Below are 23568 nucleotides of genomic sequence, written 5' to 3'. Positions count from 1 at the left end.
CCCTGTGGCCTGTCATTTTTGGGTCCTCACAAAGGTCCCGGCATCATGCCAGGGGAAAGACTATGTCCGGGGCAGGTCACTGGTGCCTGTGTCCTTGCGGTGAGTAGCGTGGCCCGGAGGAGCTGGGAGCGGGCTGTGTTGCAGAAACTGAGACGAAGGCAGCCTTGCGAGATGGGGCGGCCACCTGGAAGAAGCCACCGACAGGCCAGGTGCAAGAGGAGCCGAGAGGCCCTCACCTGCAGGGAGCTGTTGGGTGACCTTGGTTCGGAGCGTTTGGGGGGAGGGTCCGTGGAGGTCAGGCTGCCTGTCATGTCTGCAGAGTGGACAGGGCGGGAGGCGGCAGGCGTGCAGAAACACCGGTGCCTTTCCACAGCAGGTGCCGCCGAGGGACTGAGGACATCTCTCCCGCTTTGGTGATTGAAAGGGGCAGCGTTTGGCTCACTGTCGATGGGTTTGTCCCTCATGGTAACTGCACGAATTTGTCAGGGCTCACTAGGAAGCCGCGGGGACAACTTTGCTGGTTAACAGACATCACCGGGTGGGGAGGCCGCAGGTGACCTGGCTGAGAATGGAACACCTTCGCACAGAGGGCCCCAGCCCAGCCGGGAGGCCACCAGCCCCTCAAGGGTCACAGGCCCCCAGGACACCAAATCTGTGCCGTTGGGGAAGACAGCTGCCGAGCTCCGGAGACAAAGACACAAACGTATCACCCTGCCTGGCGGGGGCAGGTAAGCTCCATTCTGCTCTGTGTCTCCTTAGCGCGTGAGACGTCTTTCTAGATAAGACAGAACCCAGCAAGAGTCTGGGGAATGGGCGGGTCAGCGCATGGATGCGAGGGAAGAAAACAATCTCCTCCCTCGAGCGTCCTCCATTCGGTGCCGGGTGCCCGCAAAGTAAATGGGTAAACGACGGACAGAAAAGCCAGCTTTCGTGATGTGACGGCCCCTAAATTGCCTCCAGGGTGAACACAGGAAAAGGGGTGTGGGCTTGCGGGTGGGGTGGGGAGGGAGGTCAGGCCTCGGAGGGCAGGGCGGAAGGCTACCCCCGGAAGGGCAGGCCGCCTGCCGCGGTCGATAAGCGTCCCCGTGTGATAGGATCTGTCTCCCAGCAGACAGAGACAGATCGGCCTAAGGGGCGTCTTTACAACCGAGTTTCCTTTCCCAAAGGCGAGGAAAGGGTGAAGGGTAGAGTCTGTTTGGGCTGCGGCAGGTTTCCTGTGGGCTATAGGTCAACACCACCCAGGTCCCAAAGGTGTGTGTTTCGGGCTGGGTTTTGGGTCCCCTGGAAGGCTGAGCGGGTGGGTGGCCCGGGAGGGAAAGAGCTCCCATCTCAGAGTCCCCAGGGTCCCCTCCGTGGGAGGAGAGGGTGCCCTGAGTCCAGCTCTGCACAGAGGGCCCCCTGAGACAGATGAACCCGTGGGGGGGACGCCACAGCGTCCAGCTTTCTTTAGCAGGACCACCCTCCCGCAGTCCCCACTCTGGGAACTAGCTGCCACCCCTGTAACCCCCAGACCACGTGGGCCCTTTAATCCCCACGTCCCTGGGTCTGTCTGCTCCACCTCCTGCTGTTCCTCACCTAGGAAGGACAGACAGCTCGCCGTAGGAACGATGCGGCTGAGTCACAGAACAATAAACCTGGGGGTGTCTGCATTTCCGTGCGCCCTGGGGACAGCGCAGCCCCATCCAGGGGCCACACGAGGCTGACAACCCTGGTCCCTGGGGACCCCCGGACCCTGCCTTTTACATTTAAACACACTCTGTCCCCTTGAGCCGATGACACATCCATTGGCTGTCCTGACGGCCTCCTTCTCTTCTCTCTCTCTCTCTCTCTCTCACTAAGGGCTGTGATTCTCGCTTTTCCCTCTTGGCCCCAAGCCCACGACCACCCTGAAAAAATTCTTCTCCTGGACTCTGGGTTTCCTAGAGCTTGCTCACGTGTGGGCATTGGCCACGGGGCACCTTTATGGTGAGCACAGGGCAGCGGAACCCCTGCTTTCTGCCTCGAAATGACCAGCCCCTGCAAATGTGACTCCCACACATTTCCCCCCAACGTCCTCCCTCCTGGCCGGTGTCGAGGTAAATCCTCGGCTCCTAGTTCACCGGCTCACTGTGTGCCCCGAAGGCTTCAAACGGTATCACCGGCGCCTACACCACACGGAAAATATTTGCACCTAATTAAACAGGTTTCCTCCGATTTGTTTTGAGTTTTGGCATCAGGGGCTGTTCTTCCTGCGGGTCCCCAAATCCGTGTCCCCAGGCTTTGGGGGCCTGTCCCTTGTCCCCGGCTGCTGAGGACGGAGCAGATTCTGACGCCGGTTGCCCGACCGGAAGGACTGCCGCCATCCGGATGTTTTGGGCACCTGCGCCTGGGTTTTCTTACCTGTCACCTGCTCTGTTCGCTTCCAGGGTCCAGGCCACACTGGGGTGGGGAAGTCAGGCCCCGTGCCACCCAGCCCCGGGGAACCAGGTCAGAGCCACCCCAATGCCCCAGACCAACGCGTCATGACTTGGAGGATCGCAAAGCACCCAAAAGGACTACTTTGTGGCAGGTGAGGGTACCCGGGGGGCAGGTGTGATTCATCCAGACAGGGGTCCACGAGCACCCGGCCACGCCGGCCACGCCTGCTGAGCTTGTTATTAAAGTCACGCAGACAACAAAGCCTGCCCTTCCCTGTCGTCTGTGCCCTGGCCACGCTGGTGACAAGCCCGCTGTTCCTCGGTCCGGCTTTCCCTGAGAGACCCACAGGGCGGTGCTGTCCTTCCTGTGACAAGCCCACCGTCCCCCCAACCTCGCCCCACACGTGGCGAGAAGCCCACTTACTGGCCGATCCACGTGCTGGGTCTCTCTTGGACTGTTTCCGGGGCTGGTGGGGGGGGGGCGGTGCTGCTGTTTCCGGCCGGTGCTGGCCAATTCTGGGCCGTGACCGCCTGCAGCCACGTCCCCAAGGGTCCTGGAGGCAGCCCGCGGGGTTTCGGCAGCAAGAAGAAGCAGAGAGCGCTGCCTCTGGTTCTCCTATTTGGAAAGAAAGGGGTTCCCCCCGGGTCAGCCTTCGGAGGGGTGCGCAGTCCGCGGCCAGCCTCGCCTCGCGCCCCGGTTCGAAGCCCGGTGGCCTTATCGTCTCGGCAGCTGGGAAGCCCTCGACCCCCACCAGCTGTCCGTTTCCAGGCCCTCTCCTTTATCTTCATCTCGGGGTTCCCCTTTCTGCAGCTTGTCCCCTCGGTGGGGGGCGACTGGTCAGTATCCGGTTCGGCAAGACGAGGGGCGTGCCTCTGGGCCCGGCCTGTGTCCACCCCTCCCCCCCCCCCCCCAGGCTGGGAGGCAGGATCTGCATGTCCCTTCCTCCGGACGACATCACAAAGCCCCCCCCAGTGCTGATGGACGGGGTCCTTGCAGGAGAGGGACCCTGCCTCTTGCTCCCTGGGTGACAGCTGTCCATTCAGAGGCCAGGGTGGAGAATCCCAGCAGGCGCCCTGGGAGGAGAAGACTGCACACCCAGATTGCAGGTGAGTGTGGAGACCCCCCAGTGTCCTGCGCTGCGAACCTCTCCTCGGGAGGCATGCCGACCTCCCTCCTCCCTGTCCTCAAAGACCGGGGCGTTGACAACGTGGGCTGTCATTCACCTGCCGCCAGGCACCCCCAGCCAAGGGCTCAGCCCAGCTGTCCCTGGGCCCACCATGGACGTGGAGTAGGTCACTGCCTTGGTTCACTGCCCATCTCTGCTAGATTCCTGCGGTTTATTTTGAGAGTGGGTCGATCTTTTTACGCCCAAATGCCGCACAAAGGGGAGGTTTGTAGGAACCAAAAGAGCCTCGAGGTGGTGGGGGTGGGGCTCTGCTTCGACCTGGAACGGGGTGTACGTCTTGAGCCCGGTGCAGTGACATTCTGGGGGCTCGGACGCGAGACCCCCAAGCCGACCGCCGGGTGGACAGGATGATGGGGCTGGAGGCTCCTGGTCAGGGTGTCGATTCGTAGATTCCATCAGTATCAACCGCATATCCATGCCACCCTGGGGCAGCACCGGACGTGGGAGACAGAGAGTGCACGACGGAGACAATGACCAAAGTCTTACCACGGGCGACGGCGGGGAAGGACCTAGAGGGGGCGTGGTGGTCACCGAAGGGAGTCGGACAGAGGAAGACAGATGCTACATGGTCTCACTTGTATGTGGAATCTAAACAATGAACACATCAAAACAGCAGGAGACTCCTCCGCGCAGAGAGCAGACGGATGGCGGCCGGAGAGGAGGGGGGTGGGGGGCTGAGGGAACACCGAGCAGGACCTGAAAAGTACCCCTTGTCTTCACAGAACGGTCACGGGGGCGCACAGTCCAGCACAGGGAACAGACTCTGTAATAATGTGATGACTCTGTGTGGGGCCAGGTAGGAAACGTCGGGGGGACCCCTTCATAGGGCGCACGGTTGGCTGACCACTAGGCTCTGCCCCCGAAACTCCCGTAAAATAATACGGAATGAAAACTAGCACGGAAAAAGGTAAACGGTAAGAGGAAAAGGAAACCAATGATTTCTCCCAGACCAGTGAGTTTTCGCTCCCTAATGTGAGTTGTGTTCATTTCAAGAACATCCACCCGAATCGTCGCTCATGTTCGCAAGGTAAAACACCGACACGCACCTGTTTCTAGCAACAGATACAAAAAGCATTTGCCCAAATCATCGTGGCCAGCTGGCTCCACGTGCATCCCAATGGAAATTTTGAGGAAGACGGGGGCGGGGGGGAGAGGAAGAAAGAAAAAGAGGAAGGTGAGCTAGATTATGCGTAAGCTAGGCAGATAGATGACTAGACAGGTGATGGATGGGTATACAGATGAGGAATTAATGGATGGTAAATGCATAGACAGAGGATGGATGATGGAGAGATGGATGACAGATGAGTAGACGCATGGAGGGACAGTTATCGGTGGAGAGGCAGAGAGACAACCGTGTGGCCTGCCCGTCAGAGGTGCGACGGTGTTCCCTCTCCCAGTGGCCTCCCGGCACCCCACACACGGCCCTCGCCCCAGGGAGACGGGAAGCTCCGAGCCCTGTGAGATGGCAGGTCTGTGCCGGGCAGTTGCTAAGCTTGTGGCACTTCTGCAGTGAGCAGGGGAGCGTCTCGACCTCGGTAAAGCACGGCTGGAGACGGGAAAAGGACAGTGAACACGTTCTGACAGGGGACGTCGAGGCGTCCTGGCCAGCAGGGCGGCGGCCACGAGCCGGGCGGGGGCACATCTGACCTATTCAAAGTTAGATGCAGCTCTTTCAGGGGGGCGCGGAGGCTGGAAGCCGTCATGGGAAGGCCATGGCGCCATCCCACCACCAACAAACACCTTTACAAACGGCCACTTAAAAAAACGATTGTTTTGCCAATTACAGTTGTCTTCCTTTTTACGGATTGCTCTCTCCCACCCCACCAAGGGCCAATGCCCCCCCCGTTGTCCGTGGGTCCTTCATCCATGCTCCTTGACTGTTCCTCTTCCCTTTCTTTACCCCCCCATCCCCCTCCCCCCCCCTCGGTCACTGCCAGTCTGCTCCCTCTCTCCACATCTCGGGTTTCCATCATCTTCAGGTCGTCAGTTTGCTCTGTTCGTTAGGTTCGACTTCGTGGTGAGACCAGATGGTACGCCTTTCGCTGTCTGGCTTTTTCCACTTGGGGCAAGAGTGTCCAGGAGGAGGTGCGAGGCTGCGGTCCCGCGGTCCCGCGCACGCATTCAACGGCCACAGGAAGGGCCCCATTCACGGAAAGGGGAAGTGCCGCTCCGAAACAACCGCAACACCGAACACGCCCCAGAGAAATCTGCACGACCCACTCCCGAGCAGCTCGCTTGGACAGAAACAAGTCCCCGCCCCCAGGCCCCGATTGGTCCGCTTTCATGCAAATGAGGGCTCCGACTCCTCGAAGTGTGAGTGGTCCAAAAGGCCCTGTCCCGATTAGTCATACGTGAGCTGCTCTGATGGGTCGGTGAGGATGACAATGGGGGGAGGGGGCTACGGCTGTGCAGCTCTGATTGGATGGGGAAACTCTCAGTCCTATTGGCTGAAACAGGATCCCTGCTCAGTGAGCGGGGCCCAGGGGCGTGCAGGCAGCTCCGTGAGCTACCAGGAGTCCTCCTAGGTAAGTTTTTTTTTTCTCTTTTTTCCCAAGACTTACAAGCCAAGGGAAAAAAAAATACGGAGATGTATGCACGTTGCAGGCACTGGAACACACAGACACGTTTCAGAACGATTCGCAGCTGACATCGTGCGAAGCTCACACACTGACCGTGGACTCTCTGACTTCTTGCACGGTCAGAACGTCATCGCCGTCCACTTTCCCCGGGGCCGCAGGGATTTTCTCCCACACGATCTGCGCAGGGGACAGACAAGGAGGGTGTCAGGTGTTCCGGGGCCCGGGGAGCGGCGGAGGTGGCTGCTGCGTGACTGGGAGGCCTGGGCGGAGCCCTCGTGCATGGCAGACGCGAGGTTGCATACAGCACGTGCAAAGGTCCTGGGGCAGGACGGAGCTCGGGCAGGAGGAGCACAAGGGAGGTGGCTCGGCCTGCGGACATGAAGGGAGCAGGACCGTGCAGGTCCCCCGGGAACCAGGAGCCAGGAGGGGGCCAGGGGGCCACACTCAACCAGGTGTGGAGTCCTGATGGGGAAGTGAGTGCCGTCTAGCTCGAGGGTGCGGTGAGCAGGTGGCTCTGGCCACTGTGGGAAGTCCACTGTGGGGCGGCCACGGGACACAACTGAGTCACCAGCACGAGCAAGATGAGGTGCCCGCCCCGGGGACAGGGATGCACGAGGTGTTGGGAGCGACTGATGTCTGTCCTGCTTCACTCCCCCTGGGCACATCCTTCAAGAGACCAGGGCGGACACCCATCTGTCTGTCTGTCTGTCTGCCCGTTTCCCCAGAGTTACCGTATTTTGGCATGCATAAAGGGCACCCGCATTTCTGGGTGCATTGTACATGAGATTATCATACCCATGGTAAGTAATCGTTATACCCGTGTATAATGTGCACTGTTATTTTTCCCTCGAAAATTTGGGCCCAAACCTGAGCATTCTACACAGCAACGTGCAGTAGCGCTCCAAGAAGACTTAACCCCTGACACCGGGAGCGGGCCACCGAGCAGGACACGGGGTTCCAGCCACATCGTGCTGGCCCCGTCAGGCGGGCGCAGCAGAGGGACCTGATGGGACATTTCTGGGCTCACCCCCCCTACGAACCTCATCGTCTTCCTTGTTCAGTTTGTCCTTGACCTGTGGAACTGGCGTCCCGACAAACCTGCCGTGACAAAGAGAAACGTGTGAAGAGCGAATGGAGCAGACAACATTCATCCGGAGCCCAGGGCGGACCCTCTGTTCCCCTCAGCTGCTGGGGGTTGGGCACGGGTAGCTGGTGGGCGCTGGGCCACAGGCTGGGATCCCCGGAAGGCTGCTGGCCAGGGGGCTGGCCATGCTGGACCCCAAGATCTTAGTGAGAGTTACGGGGGGACGTGACCACGGACTGGGATGCTGAGTAGCCTACAGCATGATGAGAATGTCATCAGCACCGCCCAGCTCTGCGAATGACCGGGGTCTGGCCCAGGTGCAGGGCCCAGAGAGTGGCTGGCATCTGGGATGTGTGTCCGGGGTGCCCATCAGGAACCAGAACATGACCCCCTTGGGTCAGCTGGCCGTGTAGGCCCTGTGGGATCGACGGGACTCGAGGGGACTTGCTGAACTCCGCCTGGGCTCCCTGAGAGACTGTTTCCCTCCGGCCGCTTCTGGCAACCTGGCCGCTGACCCGCAGACCCGGGACGGCATGGACTGTCCGCACGGGGCCTTCGTCTTCGTGATGGGAATCGGCCCACTTTGGAACGAGCATCCCGGTCCTGCCCGTCGAGGCGTGTGGCGGCCACCTGCGACCGGGGTTACCTTTTAAAGAGGTAGCCCAGCGTCAGGGCGCCGACGAGGGTCCCCAGGATCACCAGCAGGTACACGTGCACCAGGGTGGGGGCCTGTTCTTGGGAGCCTGAGGGCAGAAAAGGACACACGGGAACCCTCTGTGGTGACTGGTCCCCGCTCGGCCGCCTCCTGCCCTGGCACACTCCCATCGAAGTACGTGTGCCCAGAGGGGACGGTCACCTACAAAACCCAACTACTCCTGGCACCGTCACAACCACACGCTCACGAGACGGCACGACCCCGTGAGAGTGAGGACCCCAAGACGTAACACGCTGCCGAGAAGGCTGCCACCCACCACCAAGAAAGCGACGTAGAAGAAGGGCCCAGGCGTTCGAACAGGGATTTCCAGACGCGGAGCTGAAAGGGAGCTCGCTGCCTTACGAGACCACGAGTCTCTCGTGTCCTCTAGGATCCGCACTTTCTACATCCGATGTGTTCTCTCTGTCACGGAGCACATGGTATCTGCTCATATTTATGTAGTTCTCATTCTATTTTAATCCTCACCTATCGATGTGTTTATTGATGAGACAGAGAGAGAGAGAGAGAGACACACACACACACACCCCCCAATCACTTACTGCCCATATGCACCCTGACCGGGAATCAAACCTGCAACCTTTTGGTGCACAGGACCCTGCTCCCTTCACTTGAGTTACCCCCACCAGGGCCGATCTGTTCATGTTTAAAAATCCAGTGGAAACCATCAATTCTACAAGAATTCTCAAAACCGAACGGACTGTTTCGAGGTGTTGGAATATGAACGTAAAATGTGCCTTATTACAGAAGTTCTACATTACTTCTAAAAAGGGCCAATTGGAGATGATAAGCAGAGTGCAGGTGAACCAGCCCCCAGCTGCATGGTTAGAAATGTCTATTCTTTTTTGTTGTTGCCCATTTAAAACATATTTTATGTATTTATTTTTAGAGGGAGGGGAAGGGACGGAGAAAGAGAGAGAGAGACATCCATGTGTGGTTGCCTCTCATGCGGCCCCCACTGGGGACCTGGCCTGCAACCCAGGCCTGTGCCCTGACTGGGAATTGAACTGGCGATCCTTTGCTTCACAGGCCCGTGCTCAATCCACTGAGCTACACCAGCCAAGGCTTATTGTCCATTTTTAACCCATTTTTACATTGGGTTGTTAGTGTTTTGGTTGACAACCTCTTAGATTACTTTCTACCTTTCAGGGACGTACTCCTTAAGGGATACATGACTTGCAAATATTTTTTTCTCTTGTTTTGTGGGTCATCTTTTCACTGCTTTGAGATGGTCCTTGAGTGCACCAGGTTTAATTTTTATAAACGCCAGTCGACCCAACTTTTTTCTCGGTTGTCCTTGCTCTTTGGAGTCACACCCACAGTCCGTTGTGAAACCCCAGGCCGCAGATGGACTCCGTACCGCCCTGAGCTGTCCCTTCCAGGCGCCGAAAACGTTGCTGACCACCCATTTCACACAAACTCTGCCCTGGAAGCCGTGAAAGTCACGCCTCTTGGGTCAGGAAAAGAAAAAAGAATCACCTCCGTGCGTAACAGGGCCTGCGGAACACGGAACTGTACCCAAATTTCCAGGCCCTGCGAGAGTGCACACTTTCTAAGGGCCAGATTGGGGTCAGGGCGAAATCCCGAAATTCTTGAAAGTCATAAAAGTGGGCTGGCGGCAGGGAGCCAGGGGCCTGGGGTGTTCATTCCGTTTCAAGAACATCTCTGTCGGGGAAAACAGGCCCCATTTCGACGTCCCCTCACCGGGGACCAAGGCTGGGCTGGCGGGACGTGACCAGGACAGGTTATTTCCTGGTGGCGTGGGGACTGGAAGGCAGCTGTTTGTTCGCCCCTTCCCGTGGGGACGGGATGGGGCTGGTTCACGACCCTTTATGAAGAGCCAGGGGGCCAAAGCGCACAAGCCCTCGACACACAGAAATTCCTCAGGCTCCTGGGTCGGTGCTGAGGTCAAGTCAGGGCCTGACCGTCCCCTGCCTGGCCACGCGGGGGGGGGGGCACCTACCAAACTGGGCTGGGGGGCTCCAGGCACCCCACTGAAGCACCCTGGTGTCCGCCGCTCTGATCTGGACCGTGTGTCTGGCTCTGGGCTGTGGGCTGTGAAAGTCGTAGGCATTCCCTGAATCTCCAGAGAGCTCCACCTTCGTCGAGACGAGAGAGTGAGAGAGCGTTGGAGACAAGGCAAAGTGGGAGAAGAGAAAGCTGGAAAGAGTCCGCGTCAGCGAGGAAGTGACAACAGAAAAGGGAGAGAGGGCCGGGGGTTGTTTTCTGGGTTGCAAACGGGGAATGGACGATAGAGTCAGAGCCACACTCTGTGCGTGAAACTCCTGCGATCCTAGGAAAGCATGGCCAGCAAAGCGAAGCAGTTCCATCACGGTGCGGGGGCGTCAGCACCATCTGAAATTGCGCGCTTTGCAAAGTTTTGGCTTCCCTGCTGCAGATTTGGGGTGGGGGGGTGGGGGGGGAGGGGGTGGTGGTGGCGTGCACTCGGCTGGCCACATTCATCCCTTCCCTGAACCGCCACCGCGGGGCTGGCAGAATGGCCTGTGCACACGCAGACAGGTTTCCACAGCGAACGCCATGGGAACAAGCCACACATCGGTCCCGTCCCTAGGGGCAACCTCGTCAGCCTCGAGGTCGGCTTGCGCATGCAGCGGGGGACAGAGGATACCCCCCCAGTCAGAGCAGCCGCAGACTCGGACAGTGCCCCCAAGGCGCGCGGCGAAGCCCGGTGCCCACACGTGTCGTGCCGTGAGGGAGGAAGTCATCTCTCTGCCATGGGGAGGAATGGCCTCTTCTTGACCCGCATGGACCCAGAGGAGGAGGAAAAGGAGGTGCACATGCAGGTGTGCGGTCCATTCCAAGAATTGGCATGTGATGCCTGTGCAAAGGGGGGGCCCCTCTGGCCCCGTGACTCTATGGCACCCCCCGCTGGGGTGGAACCATGATTGACAGCCCTGCCCCAGGCTGGCCACCAGGGGCCAGGTCTGCCTTTCTTCTCTGTGAGTGCGACCCCTTCTCTGATGGGGCTGCAGAGGGCGAGGGTTTCCGCCCCACCCTTAACTCACCAGTTGGTTGTCACCTTGCTGCTCCCTGTCCTGGAAAGACAAACAGAAAAAGGGTTGCCCTTTCTCCATTGCGAAGGCCTCTCTGACGTTTCCCGCGGTCTGGTGTTGGGGCAGCCAGGGTCAAGGGCAGGGTGGCTACCCGGGAAGGGAGCGCAGGCAGACGCACGCGGCCGGGCCGCAGGACGTGAGCAGGGGGCCCAGGGAGCAGGGGGTCCCTCCTGGTCTACCCTGCGTGCGGGTGGAACACGCATCTGCTGCTGCCCTGTCTGCCTCCGAATCTAGTTGCAGGGACGCTTCCTTCTGTGGTGGTCTGCGTGGGGCTGTTGCCCTGGTGACGCTCCGCCAAGAACGCCCGTGCCCTGCCCGGGTCTCCGAGGCGCCCCACCCCCCTCACCGCCCCAGACCTCCCACGGGGCCCTGGGCGCACCCTCCGGCTCTGCACGCGGCGCCGCGCTCGCTCACCTGCCTCTGGATGTGCAGCTGGTACTGGAAGTCCCTGTCGGACGTGCTGAGGTGGCTCCTCGGCCTCTTCCAGCGGATGAGGCAGTGGGACGCGTTGCAGCCCACGGTGATGTTGCTGGGCGGGCTGTGCACTTCTGCCGGGAGAACGCAGGGGGCGCCGCTGAGCCAGAGCGGAGGTGACACCCCGGTGCGGAGACCGCGGCAGTGAGACCCTTCCTGCCAGACTGTCTCGGAGGGTCCCCTTCTGTAGGCCCACAGGGGCGTGGGCGTGGCTCTGTGTTGGCACTTGGGGGAGGCGATTGGCTGGTTGCCATGCGCTGAGGTCAGGCAGTTGGGGTCTGGGGGCCCAGGGAGGGACCTGGGGGTGCATGGGGTGGTCAGGACAGAGGCTCACGGGGTCATGGGGTGGCGACAAGCTTCAGAGGCGAGAGGCAAAATACCGGGTCAGGGAGTCTGTGGGCAGACCCAAGGGGAGCTTTGTAAGACAAGAGCGTGTAAGGCCTGTGGGAGGGTCCCCCAGAGGCCCTCTGGGGACAGGGTTCTGGGAAAAAGAAGAAGCTGGGAAACTAGACAAATCAACCAAAAACATCCCCCATCCCCTGTGGCCTGAGATGGGGGCGTGAGGGCTCCCTGCAGGGTTCTGGGTTGTAAGGAGAGGCAGGCGGCTGCTCTGTAGGGTCACATGCCCGTCGGCCATTGTGGGGAGACCCAAAAGTGAGGGGCGGGGGAGATCCAGGGTCCACGGGGGGGGGGCGCAGTTTCCCAGGGGAGCCACACACACCCGTCTGAGCAGACTCCCTGGCGGCTCTGCACCCGACTCCTTAACAAACAGTGTTTATGTTTTCATATATATGCATTTACTTTTCATTTTTCAGAGAGAGAGGAACGGAAAGAGAGAGAGAGAAGCAGAGAAACATCGGACTCTGAAAGAAACATCCACCCGCTGCCTCTCGTGTGCTCCCTGACCAGGGATTGAGCATGCATTCTAGGCGTGCACCCGGACTGGGAATTGAACCTGCAACCTTCTGGTGCACAGTCGGCGGAGGGGGGTGGGGAATGTTCCTACCCACTGCACCACCTGGCCACCATCAGGAGGTTCTGTAACTTGCACCGTGGTGTCCTCGGGAAATGTGGTTGCCGAACAGAAGGGGACTCGCAGACACAGAGAGCAGAGTGCTGGTTGCTGGGTGGGGTGGGAGACGGGGGGTGGGGGGTGGGAGGGGGGGAATGGGGGCCGAGTGAGCAAGGAGACGGGATTAGGCAGGAGCTATTGCTAGTTGTCTGGATTCCGTTTTAACTGGCGACCAGTCAGCTCCCCACACAGCGACCTGGCTGGTCACTGGAACCACGTAAGGTTGTGTTTGTACAACACGGCCAAGGGCAGCCCCCTGTGAGGGCCGAACACCCCGTGGGATGCACGTCGGCCTCGGGGAGCTCTGTGAGTCGACAGACGCTGTCCCTCAAACCCTCGATTTCTACACTCAGAACAAGCAGGGCTCCCCTCTCCCCGAATCTCCACGGGCTCACCACCCCCACACTCCACGAACCCCATCCTGGTGGGTTTCGGCCTTCGCGAGTCGGAGGAAATAGGTGACTGAATTCGGCCTGCCGCCCCTCCTGCCTACGTGGTGACCTGCCTCAGCTTTTAGGGCCTTTGCAGAACCCACCCCCTCGACCTAACTAAAGACACTGCTCTCCCTTTCACGACCGGAAATTCCAAGAGTTTCGGGAACGGCGGGCCCACTGTAGATGTATTACTCTAGACTGCAAACTTACAGGAGTACATTTCCAATGACGAGGGGGATGCCTTGGCTTGCATAACAACATCAGAAACACGGGGAGGGAGGACAAAGATTCTGGGCCACCAAATTTAGCTGAGCCCCCGTCTGCGGCCCCTGTGGGGAATGCAGATGGAGAGAGGCAGGCTTGGTCGGTGGACCCGGCGCGTGGCCAGGTGTGTACGGCAGGAGGTTCCGACACAGGTGAGCCTGCAGGTGGCGCACCCAAGGGTGTGAACAGAATTGGCACGGAGTGCATTTCCCTGCGTCAAACCGGCCACTCCGCCTTCCCTGTGACTGTCTAACGCACCTGCCACTCCAGCAGGGAGTGACAAGGGCCAGGGACTGGAGGACCCTGAAAGGATGTCTGCGGGGGAGACAGGAAGCCACGTGGGGAGTCTGTGCAGGGTCTGGTGTAGCATCTCCCTGCTCCTCCTGGGAGGCTGTATTTCTAGCTCAGGGAGACGTTTCACGGCACGTCTGCCCCCCCCCCCCGGAGTTAGGTAAGAGGGAATGTGACTCCTGGCATGTAGGGAACACCCGTGCAGGGGCCCGCATACCCAACTTCCTATGCACCCTTTGGTCCCGGGGGTGGGGTGGGGGGCTTTGCTGTTGACGGCAGGCAACCCCCCTGAGTGTCCAGGGCATACCCAGGGGCACAGGGGACGTAGAGGGGCCTTTGCTTCCTCTGTGGGTCACCAGCAACAGCCCATGTCCTGTGTCCTCTTCAGAATAAAAGCAGAGGGGACACCCTGTGTTTGCAACGTGTCTCCAGTCCGCGGCCCCGTGGTTCCGTGCAGTCAAAGGGAACGAGCCAAGAGGAAGCCTAAACTCGGCAAGCCCTAAAACGATCACGTTCTATTATTATACCTAAACTTATTTGGAAACGGGGTCTTTCCGGATGAGGTTGAACAAGAGACGTGAAATGAGGTGGACCTGGGTCGGGGTGGCCCTGCATTCAATGACAGTGTCCTGAGAAGGGACAGAAGAGGACACACAGACCCAGAGGAGAAGCCACGTGGAGACAGAGGCGGAGACGGGAGGGTCGCCTGGAGCCCCGGGAGCTGGAAGGGGCGGGAGGGCCCCTCCCCGGAGCCTGGGAGGGAGCACGACCTTGGAACACCTGGGTCTCCAGGGTGGGGCGAGACAACCTGTGCCTGTTTTGAGCCTCCGGCCTGCGGCCAATGTCTGCCTACATCCAACAGGAGACAGAGGCAGATTCCACCGCCAACGGCATCCGACGCCCAGGCATCGATCTCAGGGCGGATGCTGTCTCACCTATTTTCTTCAGCAGCAGAATGGCATCGAAGAACTGGACCTCCGCGCTCTCACTGGAGCCGTTGACCAGGACGTAAATTTGGTGACGCAACGTGGAGACAAAGTCCAGGTGGCATCCCACGTGGGTCCCTGCCTCGGTGGCGTAGTGACCACACTGTCTCTCGGTCTTCCTCCTGCAAGAGTCCCCGGGGGTGAGACAGCGAGCGGGACATGGTTGTGTTTCTTTCTCTGCTGCGTTTCTCAAGGGCGTGCCCACCGAGGGAAGGCTTACTTGTAGTCTCGGACGTACAGAAAGTACTGGACGTCCTCGGGGGCCGCTCGGCCCTTGGCCCACGTGCAGTTCATGAAATCGGCCTGGTAGACGAAGCAGGAGAAGTTTTGCGCGGCTGTGTTGTTCCCGCCTGGGGAGAGACGAGAGCAAAGGAATGTCCACCTGAAGGGGGAACCTGAAAGGGGCGGACCAGATGGCTTCAGGGTCGGCCCGTCCACCCGGCCGCCAAGGACGCGGTCATTCCAACCCGCCTCGAACTCTTCCAAAACCTCAAAGAGGGAGACCTGCCGCACTCGTCAGGGGCGGCGTCCGCCTCACGTCAAAGTCAAACAGAAACGCAAGACAAGACGTGTGCCTGATGAACTGTGACGTCGAGATGCTCAGCAAAATACCAGCCTGCTGGAGAATGGGGTTAGTATTCTAGGGACAGACAACCTGAGAGGAGAGAAAACAATGAATAAAACACCCAAATAACTGGATTGCAAAACGCGCAAAGGACCTGGCCAGACGGGTTTTCAAAGAAAACCTACGGGTGGGCAACAGGTAGGGCTGGCCAAAAAGTCCGTTTTGGGTGATTTTGTTGTTGTTGTTGTTGTTGTTGTTGTTTTTAAAGATTTTATTTATTTATCTCTAGAGGGGAAGAGAAGGAGAGAGAGAGAGAAATATCCATGTACGGTTGCCTCTCGTGCACCTCCTGCTGGGAACTGGCCTGCAACCAGGCATGTGCCCTGACTGGGAATCGAACCGCGATCCTTTGGTTCGCAAGCCGGCGCTCCATCCACTGAGCTACACCAGCCGGGGCCATTTTGGGTGTTTGCGTACGACGGCTCGAGTCGCGACCCGTTGTCTTTAGCTTCATTCTAAGGAATTTTGTGAGGATGTATTATGAGAGTGGTCATCTCCGTGGACATTAAAAAAAAAAAACACCCATTCAAATTGGTGAATTTCTGTGCCGCCATTTCAACATTGACGATGGAAGGAGTTACACAATGTTGTTTGGCCTAGGGTGCTTTGTTGTATTGAGAAAGGTAACGATGCAACTGAAATGCACAGAAAGACAAGTGCCGCGCGCAGGGAAGGTGAGGTGACTGATGGAACGGGTCAGACGTGGTCTGCAAGGTTTCTTGGTACTGTTGACCTTTTTTGCCAATGCGTCTGTGCCGTGGGCTTGTCTCGGGTATTGCAAGACCTTCAGCAGCACCCCTGGCTCCTCCCCACTGGAAACCACTAGCCGGAGGTTGTCCACATACTCCAAATGTCCCAATCCATAAAGTTATTGGCAAAAATGAAAAGCGTGTCTTTGATGCTACGGGAAAACCCCGACACTGTTTGGCCGACCCAGCGCCTGAAGAGGGGGCTCAGCATCGCTCACCACCAGGGAAATGCAAGTGGCAACCACAGGGGGACATTCCACCTCACGCCTGGGAGAAGGACCTTGACCTAAGGCCAGGGGTCGTGAGTGCTGGGGGGGCACATGGAGGGATGGTGACCCTCGTGCTGTGTGGGTGGAAGGGCCATTCGGCGTGGCCCTGTGGGGGAACAAGGCACTTCCTCCACCTAGTAAAAATAGAACCCCCATATGACTCAGCAATCTCGGTTCTGGGTATTTCGTTACAGAAAACGGGATCCGGCCCTTGAAGAGAGATTTCCTGCCGAGTTCTGCAGAGCAGAGAAGAACTGGAAGAGAAAGGAAGAGAAACTCATGGTCCGTGGATGGATAAATGGGGTCAAGAAAATGTGGCAGGTGGCCGGGTGGCTCCATTGGTTGGGCATTGTCCCATTCCCCAGAAGGCTGTGGGTCCGACTCCTGGGCAGGATACACACCTAGGTTGCTGGTTTGATCCCCGGGCGGGGTGCCTAATGCGGGCGACCAAATGATGTTTCTCTCTCACACCGATCTCTCTCTCTCTCTCTCTCTCTCTCATCCCCTTCTCTCTGTCTAGAATCAATAAACGCGTGCTTGAGTGAGAATAAAGCCACGGGGCAGATGCCTATAATGAAATGTGACTCGGCCACGAAAGAGGAGAGACAGCCATTGGTGACACCATGGATGGACCTGGGAAGCATTATGCTCGGTGAGATAAATCAGACTCAGAGAGACAAATAGCGTCCGATCTCCCACGTGTGGGATGCCAGACCGTCAAACTCCCGGAACCAGAAACTGGAACGACGAGGCTGGGGAGGGAGGGTGGTGGGGAGCAGGAAGATATTTGTCAACAGAAACAACCGCCCCGTTGCACAAAGGCATATGTTCTGGACACCTGATGGGGCCGTCCCGTGAACACTCACCTCCTGTTCACTTGACACCGGCTAGGAGAACAGACCCCCAGCGTCCTCCCCACTAAGAAAAATCAATCAGTCACGGCAAGAAAAGGGCTGGTGTGAGTATGGAAATCATTTCGCCGAGCGCACAGGTACCAAACCCCGTAAATACAGTCAGTCCTTATGTTCCAGTTAGCTCTCAAGAGAGCTGAACACCGAGGCACCCACTTTGAAGCTGGCAGGGTGGAGAAGGGTCTCCAGCGACATCGCTCCTACCTGGGTTCGTGTAGACCAATTTTTCTGTAATCTGCCTCTGGCTGACGTTGACTGTCACCGTAAATGTGGCGCCCTCGTGGAGAATACGGTCTTGAAACGGGCATTGGCAAGTATTCTTCTGGAGCTAAAGAGACGGCAACCGGCCAGCGCATTAGGAAGCAGGCCTGTCTCCTCTGCTCACGACCCTGCTTGCTCCCACCTCAGCTCCGTGACCTTGTCTTTCCCCCGGCGTGAAACCCGCCCCTCCCCCCACACGCCCTCTCCGGGTGTACGCCCACAAGCCCCCTGGCAGGTGGGACCGCAGGTTCACACCCTAGGGCTATGTTTAGAAAGTCAGAACAGCACCCACATCGGCGGCGACCTCGTGGACGTGCCGATTCTAGTTCAGCAAGTCCTGGGCGTGGCCCGAGACGCTGCGTCTTAGACAGGGTCTCTGGGGACGCCGACTGTGCCCTCAACGTGAGGAGGGACGTCTCGCATCACCTTAAATGTCACGGAGCTCCACGTGCCCTCCTTGTTGTTTTTGTCTTTGTTGAATTTGGAAATTCTGGGAGCGTTCCAGGGCCCATCTGGGACGCCGTGCTGCCGCTCCGGGCCCCCTCTCTTGCCAGCCAGCCCCAACCCCCCGTCCTCGGGCGGCTGAAGGTCCCCAGGGTGCCACCCCGTCGTCTGCCAGGTCCAACCTCTGGGACGCTTGCTGCTGCACCTCATTTGCTGCTGTTACCGGGCCCTTGGCATCAGAGCCGTTGAGGGCCCCCCAGGGTCTCCCAGGAAGGGGGTCTGTCACTCCCACCCATGTCCGACCGGGCGCGGTTTGTGTGTAGGGCGCCCGGTGCGGCGTGCCCCACCCCTTACCTTCATTTTCAGCATTCCCGTGTCCTTGCTCATCATGCCACACGCGACGGCCGTGACGTTCTGCGTGCAGTCCCACGTCAAGGTCATTCTCCACGGGTCGAACTGCACGCGGATACTGGGGGTGGTCTCTACGGTGGGCGGACCTGGAAGAGGTGGGCGCCAGATGCCGAAATCACTCTCTCCTCGTGTCTGCGCCCCACGCCCTACCCGTCCCACGCCTCAGGAGCGGACCCCAGGGGGGGAGCTCTCGGCCCCCTTTCATCAGATCGACCTCGGCTCTGCACGCTGGTCGCACCACAAGCTCACGGGTTTTGGGTCAGACCATGGTTCTGTCTGAGCCTCCATTTCCTCGTCGGCCGAGCGCCGTGGGGGGAGGCAGACCCATGCGGGGCCCACACACGATACACACACATCAGAGAGAAAACGAAATCAGAGCCACACGTTGGGACGTGTCCCCAGACCCCGGGCACCGGAGTGAGAGGGGCAGAAAGCCGTCCAGCGCGCTCACACACTCACCGTGCTGGGTGAAGAGGGACGCCGGGTCCAGCAGCATGGCGACCAGGACGGCTGTGGCCAGTGGACCCATGGGGCCGCCGGAGGGACACGGCAACACTGGACAGAGACACAGTCACACTAGTGGGGAGCCGGCTGCCACGGGGATTCTGGGTTAGGATGTGGAACTCGGCCCGACCCTCGGGGAGTGGCCGTCTGGGCCCCGAGCTGGGCGGGCCGCAACGCAGACTGCTTTCCACGGCCCCCCGCTGAGAGGCTGCGTGTGACTGTAACCGAGGTCCGTTCCTACGGAAATCACGTCCTGCCCTGTGTCCTGCAGGTTCCCGAAACCGGCCACCGTCCCGACCGAATCGGGCCTGGGAGTTCATTTCCGGACCTGGGATTCCCCCACGCCCCCTGCGACCCTTCCCCCCGCCCCCTTCGAGAAGACAGACTGTCCAGGTGTGGCCGGGCGGCTGGCTGTGACTCCGGGTGCCGGGGACACACCTTTCTCTCTGTGCCCGAGCTCAGGGGCGGAGCCCAGAGTCACCCCCTTAGGCCCCACGCCGAGGTTTTGTTTTTCTAAACTCGCCGCCTCCTCCGGAGCTGGCCCGCCCACCTAGGTACCCACAGGCTTCTGCTTTCAAGTTCCCGGCTGGGAGCCCCTGCAGCCCGCTCGGCGAGGGTGGGGCTGAAGGGACCCCAGACGTTCCCATGCGCCTGTTGGATCTGCCTTGCTGCCTGGGGGTGCGGGGGTGGGGGGGCCCGGACGCCAGGTCCCCAGGCAACGCCGACTTGCGGTGCCTTTGGAAGAAATCCCCGAACGTTGATTCGTGGGGTGTGGCTCTTCTAACCCTCACCCGAGGATATGTTGATCGATTTCAGAGACAGAGGGAAGGGTGGGGGGCGGCGGAGAGAGAGAGAACTGGTGACTTTGTGGAGAGCCCTCAGGGAAGACACTTCAGTGCCCACCTCTCGGTGAGGAGCCCGTCTGCACAGGCTACAGACTGCGTGGTCCTCACTCCGGGACACCCTGGGAAGGGCGAGTGCATGGGGACACGGACAGATGGGGGGTCGCCGGATTGGCGGGAGGATGAGTCGGGGAGCGCAGAGGACGGGACGGCCGTGACGACACCCCACTGTGGGACCCCACGGGGGTGGACGCACGTCATCCCGCACTGGTCCACGCCCAGAGAGGGTCCCACAGCGAGCGTGCTTCCTGATGCCCGCGGTGGCCTCGAGGCGAGACGGCGTGTCCCTGTCGGCTCACGAACGAGGACGCAGTTACCCCTGTGATCCCAGACCCTGACAAATCCCAGGGGACATGTGGCGGAAGGGGCAAGGGCACCCTGGGGCGCTCTCCGCCCCCCGCCCCGCCTGTGTGTGAGGAAGCGTGTCGGGCGCATAACACAGATGCTGTATGATGTCACAGGTATGGGGGATCTGAGCAACAAAGCCAACGCAAGAGGGGAGGGGGCTTGGGGGGGGTGAAAAGGGTGGAGGGACCGAGACGTGTGGGAAGTAGTTACAGAGCAGTCTCGGGGACAATAGTAAAGTCCAACACAGGAAACATCGTCAGTAATATCACAATAACGACACATGAATTTTTTTTTTAAAAAGCTTTCAACACCAGTCTGTCGAAAACGACCTAAAAGCTGAAGTTGGAAAGCAAACTGTTCGGCTCAGTCCACGGAGAGCTTGGCTGGCGTCTGTGTGTCCACTGGCGGGTCGTGTCCCGACGCTGTTTTCGGCGGCGGGCGGGGTCTTTGCCCGTAGGGGCTCCAGTGGGTACGTTGCCCGGCCACCCAAGCATTCCCCTCCTCGTGCCTGCTCACGTCCCTGTGGCCCCAGGGACACCAGCCCTGTGCTGACCACCCGTCTCTCCTTTGAGGCTCCTCTCTCTGTTTTCGGGCCCACGCTCCACATTTTCTGCGGTGTCTTTGGGTTCGTGGACTCTATTGGCCTAAATGGTGCACCCGTTTTCCCGGTAGGTTAGCTTTCTAGGGTCTGCGGCGACCAACGGCCACTCATTCCCTCCCTCCCTCCCTTTCCTCCCTGTCTGCCCTCCATTACAGGCATTCCTGTGGTCAATTGCCCTCCTGTCCGGTGGTGTCCAGCGTGCCCTTTCAGGGGTCCAGCCACCACGCCCCCCACAGCGGCCCCCTGGTCTCGCTCGTCTCCGTCGCCGCTCCTTCTTGTCCCCACAGACGCTCTTCCGCTCCCCGCTCAACCCCACACGTGGACGACGCCCCCGGCTGAGCCCACAGCCCCACCCCAGGGCTCCGCCCGGGGAGTCTCAGGGCCCCCCACCCACCTGCAGGGACTTCCCCGGTCCCATGGTCCTTCTCCAACCCCTCAGAGCCCTGTGCCTATGGGTCTCGCCCCACCCCTGACCACGTCTCCTACATCCAAGCCATCTCTCTGGGACTCCCCAGCCACACCAAGCTTGAACCTTGCACGTTCGGTTCAAGGTTTAAATGTCCCTGTCGCCCCACCGACCCACCTGCGGCCCTGCTTTCCACGTCTCTCCAAGCGTCTGCCGGTTCATCGAGACCCTGAAGGCCTTGCGCGCGCTGGCCCTGGACCACCGACTCCGGGCTGTGGCCCAGGACAGCCCCGCCCACTCCCCACTTCGGGTGTGTGCACCTGGGCCTCTGAGCACCTGGGGGCCACCCAGCCTCCGGCCCACCCCTCCCAACCTGCCCGAGCCGTCCCTGCACGGAGGGGAGCCTTCCTCTCTGCCCAAGGGGAGATGGCAGCCTCGGACACCACGCCTGAGTCTCCCAGGCCAGGGCCCCAGGGATGAGATGGGCAGGACGGGCTTCCTCCACCTGTAAGCTGGCCTTGCCCACCCAGCCTCCCTGCAGGGGTGGGTGTGTGGGTGGGGAGGGGGGCTCTCTGCCCTGGGGCGGGCCCTGCAGCTCCCACACCCACATGTGCACACTTGTCACAATGCCCCGTCCCCGGCAGCTTGGCGAGGACAGAAACAGGTGAAGAGGGCACACAGGCTGGGAGCCTGCGTCTCCCTTGTCAGAGCCCGCCACCGTCACCCCTGGGTCCGGGTGGCCACAGGCGCCTGTGGCTGGCTGGGCGCGTGCCCACCGGAGGGAAGAGGTGCCAGCTCTGAGCCCCCAAAGCGAAGTCCCTTCCCCAGGAGGGAAGTAGACACGGCACGGAAGTGACACCAGATTCGAGCCCTGAAATGCATGTTCCCCATCTGCTTCTTCCGAAGCCAGACGCCCTTTCACCACGATTGGGAAACCCTGTAAAGTTCTCCAAACTCCCCTGAGAAGAAAGGCCCCAAGGAGTGAGAATCTCCCCCAGAAACCTACGCAACGGTTCCACTTTTAAATACACAGGCTGGGACAACACCGGCCGGTTGGGCAATGAGAACGGGGGGGGGGGGGGGGGGGNGGGGGGGGGGGGGGGGGGGGGGGGGGGGGGGGCCCTCCCCTCCAGCAGGGTTCAGCCCCGGCCCGGGAGGAGCCGGGCTCTCACCCGCCGGTCTCGTCGTCCCTGGTCTGTCCCTCCCACCCCTCTTATGAGGCACACCCCGACGTCCCCACCCCAGACGTCCCCCCAAACGGAAGTTCAGGAGTATCTCACTGATTTCTTATCATGTCGTGGGGATCGCTGTGAAATCAAGGCAAGATTCGCGTGGCGTGTAAGCCTGTTCCCCTTGCAAGTGCCCAACGGAGACGTGGAATGGCCGCACGGCGGGGGGCGGGGGGCACCATCGCCTCTATCTGCTTCCAGGGCTGTTTTGTCCCCCAAGAGGAGACCCGGCACCCCTGTCTTCTCCGTCCCCCAGGCCCTGGCAACCGCCTGCCTTGGGTCCCTGCGGCTTCCTGCAGGCACATTCGGGCGCTTCGGGTGAACGGAAACCCATACCATATTTGGGTGTTTGGCACGGACTCCCAACCCGCTTTCTGTTCTTTCGGCCGTCACCACGCCGTTCCCCTTCTCCTTGACCTAGATTTCAGCTTTCTAGAGATGTCGGCGGGGAGGAACGGCCCCCCTGTTCCCTGAGCCGATGAAACGCCCTGGCCCCCCCCACGACAGATCCAGCTCCGCCCGGCCAGAGGCTCAGGTTGGTTGCCAGGACTTGGAGATAAAGGGGGGCTGCCAGCCAGCGATCTCCTGACACACGGAGACCCCCGTTCGCCCTGTGAATGGCATACATGCCGCTGCTCCCAGATTTTCCCCAGCATTTGGGGGGCGCTCCCAGTCGCCTGGGAGATCGGGAAGCTGCCGGCGCGTGCTGCCAAATTCCCTCCGCGAACGGACACCTGCGTGTGTTAGACTCACTGCCTGGCTGTGCTTCTTAGAGGGGCGCCCTTTATCCCACAACCCCCGTGCCCCACCCCGAGCTCCCCACGGACCTGGAGCACAACCTGCCACCAGGAGCCACGGACACAGAAAAACGCACGGCAGCGACAACCCATTCAATGCCCACAGCAGGCGGCGCCGGCTTACCCCACGACGCCAGGCTCTCCTCCGTCAACCCGCCTCTACGGGCTCTGTCTCCCGACGCACCCACCTCCGTGCGTCTCCTCAGCGTCCGAAAGTTGCACACACCGACTGCACTCAGGAAATGTCAGCTCAACACTGAGGAGTTTCTGGCGTGGTCAATTCTATGACCTCCCCCTGGTTCGTCTCTCTTCCTCATTTCTGATTTCTGTCGCGTGTGCGGGTGTCTGTGGGCACCACAGAGGTGCCTCTAACACAGAGGCTGACGTGACGTCTCCAACGACCGCAAGGGGGAGAGGCGACCGAACAGAACGCGTTCCTCGGGCTGCCTGTTCTTGGAAGGGGTCAGGTGCAACCCAGGGAAGGTCGTCTTCCAGAGAGTGGCCCGCACCCCGGCTGGCCCGGCTCCCCGTGGGCACTGTGGCGCGCCTGTTGTTTTC

General features: G+C 60.2%; 1 protein-coding gene across 2 annotated transcripts; it reads right to left on the bottom strand.

Moving 5' to 3' along the window:
• Positions 1–5824: 5824 nt before the first annotated feature.
• CSF2RA (colony stimulating factor 2 receptor subunit alpha) lies at positions 5825–23325 on the bottom strand. Of its 2 annotated transcripts, XM_037027723.1 has the most exons (12): positions 23135–23325; positions 18683–18778; positions 18167–18309; positions 17312–17435; positions 14774–14903; positions 14503–14675; positions 11447–11580; positions 10985–11014; positions 9922–10057; positions 7893–7989; positions 7203–7260; positions 5825–6339 (listed from the first exon to the last, which is right to left on the bottom strand). In XM_037027723.1, exons 2-12 carry the CDS (start codon positions 18750–18752, stop codon positions 6244–6246), a joined length of 1191 nt encoding a protein of 396 aa, XP_036883618.1. In that variant the 5' UTR covers positions 18753–18778; positions 23135–23325; the 3' UTR covers positions 5825–6243. The 2 variants fall into 2 exon arrangements, with proteins under 2 accessions (XP_036883618.1, XP_036883619.1); XM_037027724.1 differs by lacking the exon at positions 18683–18778 and having other exon boundaries at positions 23199–23322.
• Between the last annotated feature and the right edge of the window lie 243 nt (positions 23326–23568).

This window comes from Sturnira hondurensis, unplaced genomic scaffold (assembly GCF_014824575.4).
Source record: "Sturnira hondurensis isolate 20B ecotype Veracruz unplaced genomic scaffold, ASM1482457v3 Scaffold0019234, whole genome shotgun sequence".
In the NCBI taxonomy this organism is placed as follows: Eukaryota; Metazoa; Chordata; class Mammalia; order Chiroptera; family Phyllostomidae; genus Sturnira; species Sturnira hondurensis.
Note: the sequence above shows the minus strand (reverse complement) of the source record. Positions and strands in the feature narration are given on the sequence as shown.

What these genes read in the sequence shown, in the direction of transcription:
- CSF2RA (XM_037027723.1), bottom strand. Translation starts at nt 18,752, where the DNA reads ATGGGTCCACTGGCCACAGCCGTCCTGGTCGCCATGCTGCTGGACCCG. An exon ending in GTCCCTCTTCACCCAGCACG is followed by an intron (nt 18,310 to 18,682) that starts GTGAGTGTGTGA and finishes CACCTCTTCCAG; the next exon opens with GTCCGCCCACCGTAGAGACC. An exon ending in AGCAAGGTGACAACCAACTG is followed by an intron (nt 10,058 to 10,984) that starts GTGAGTTAAGGG and finishes GTCTCGACGAAG; the next exon opens with GTGGAGCTCTCTGGAGATTC.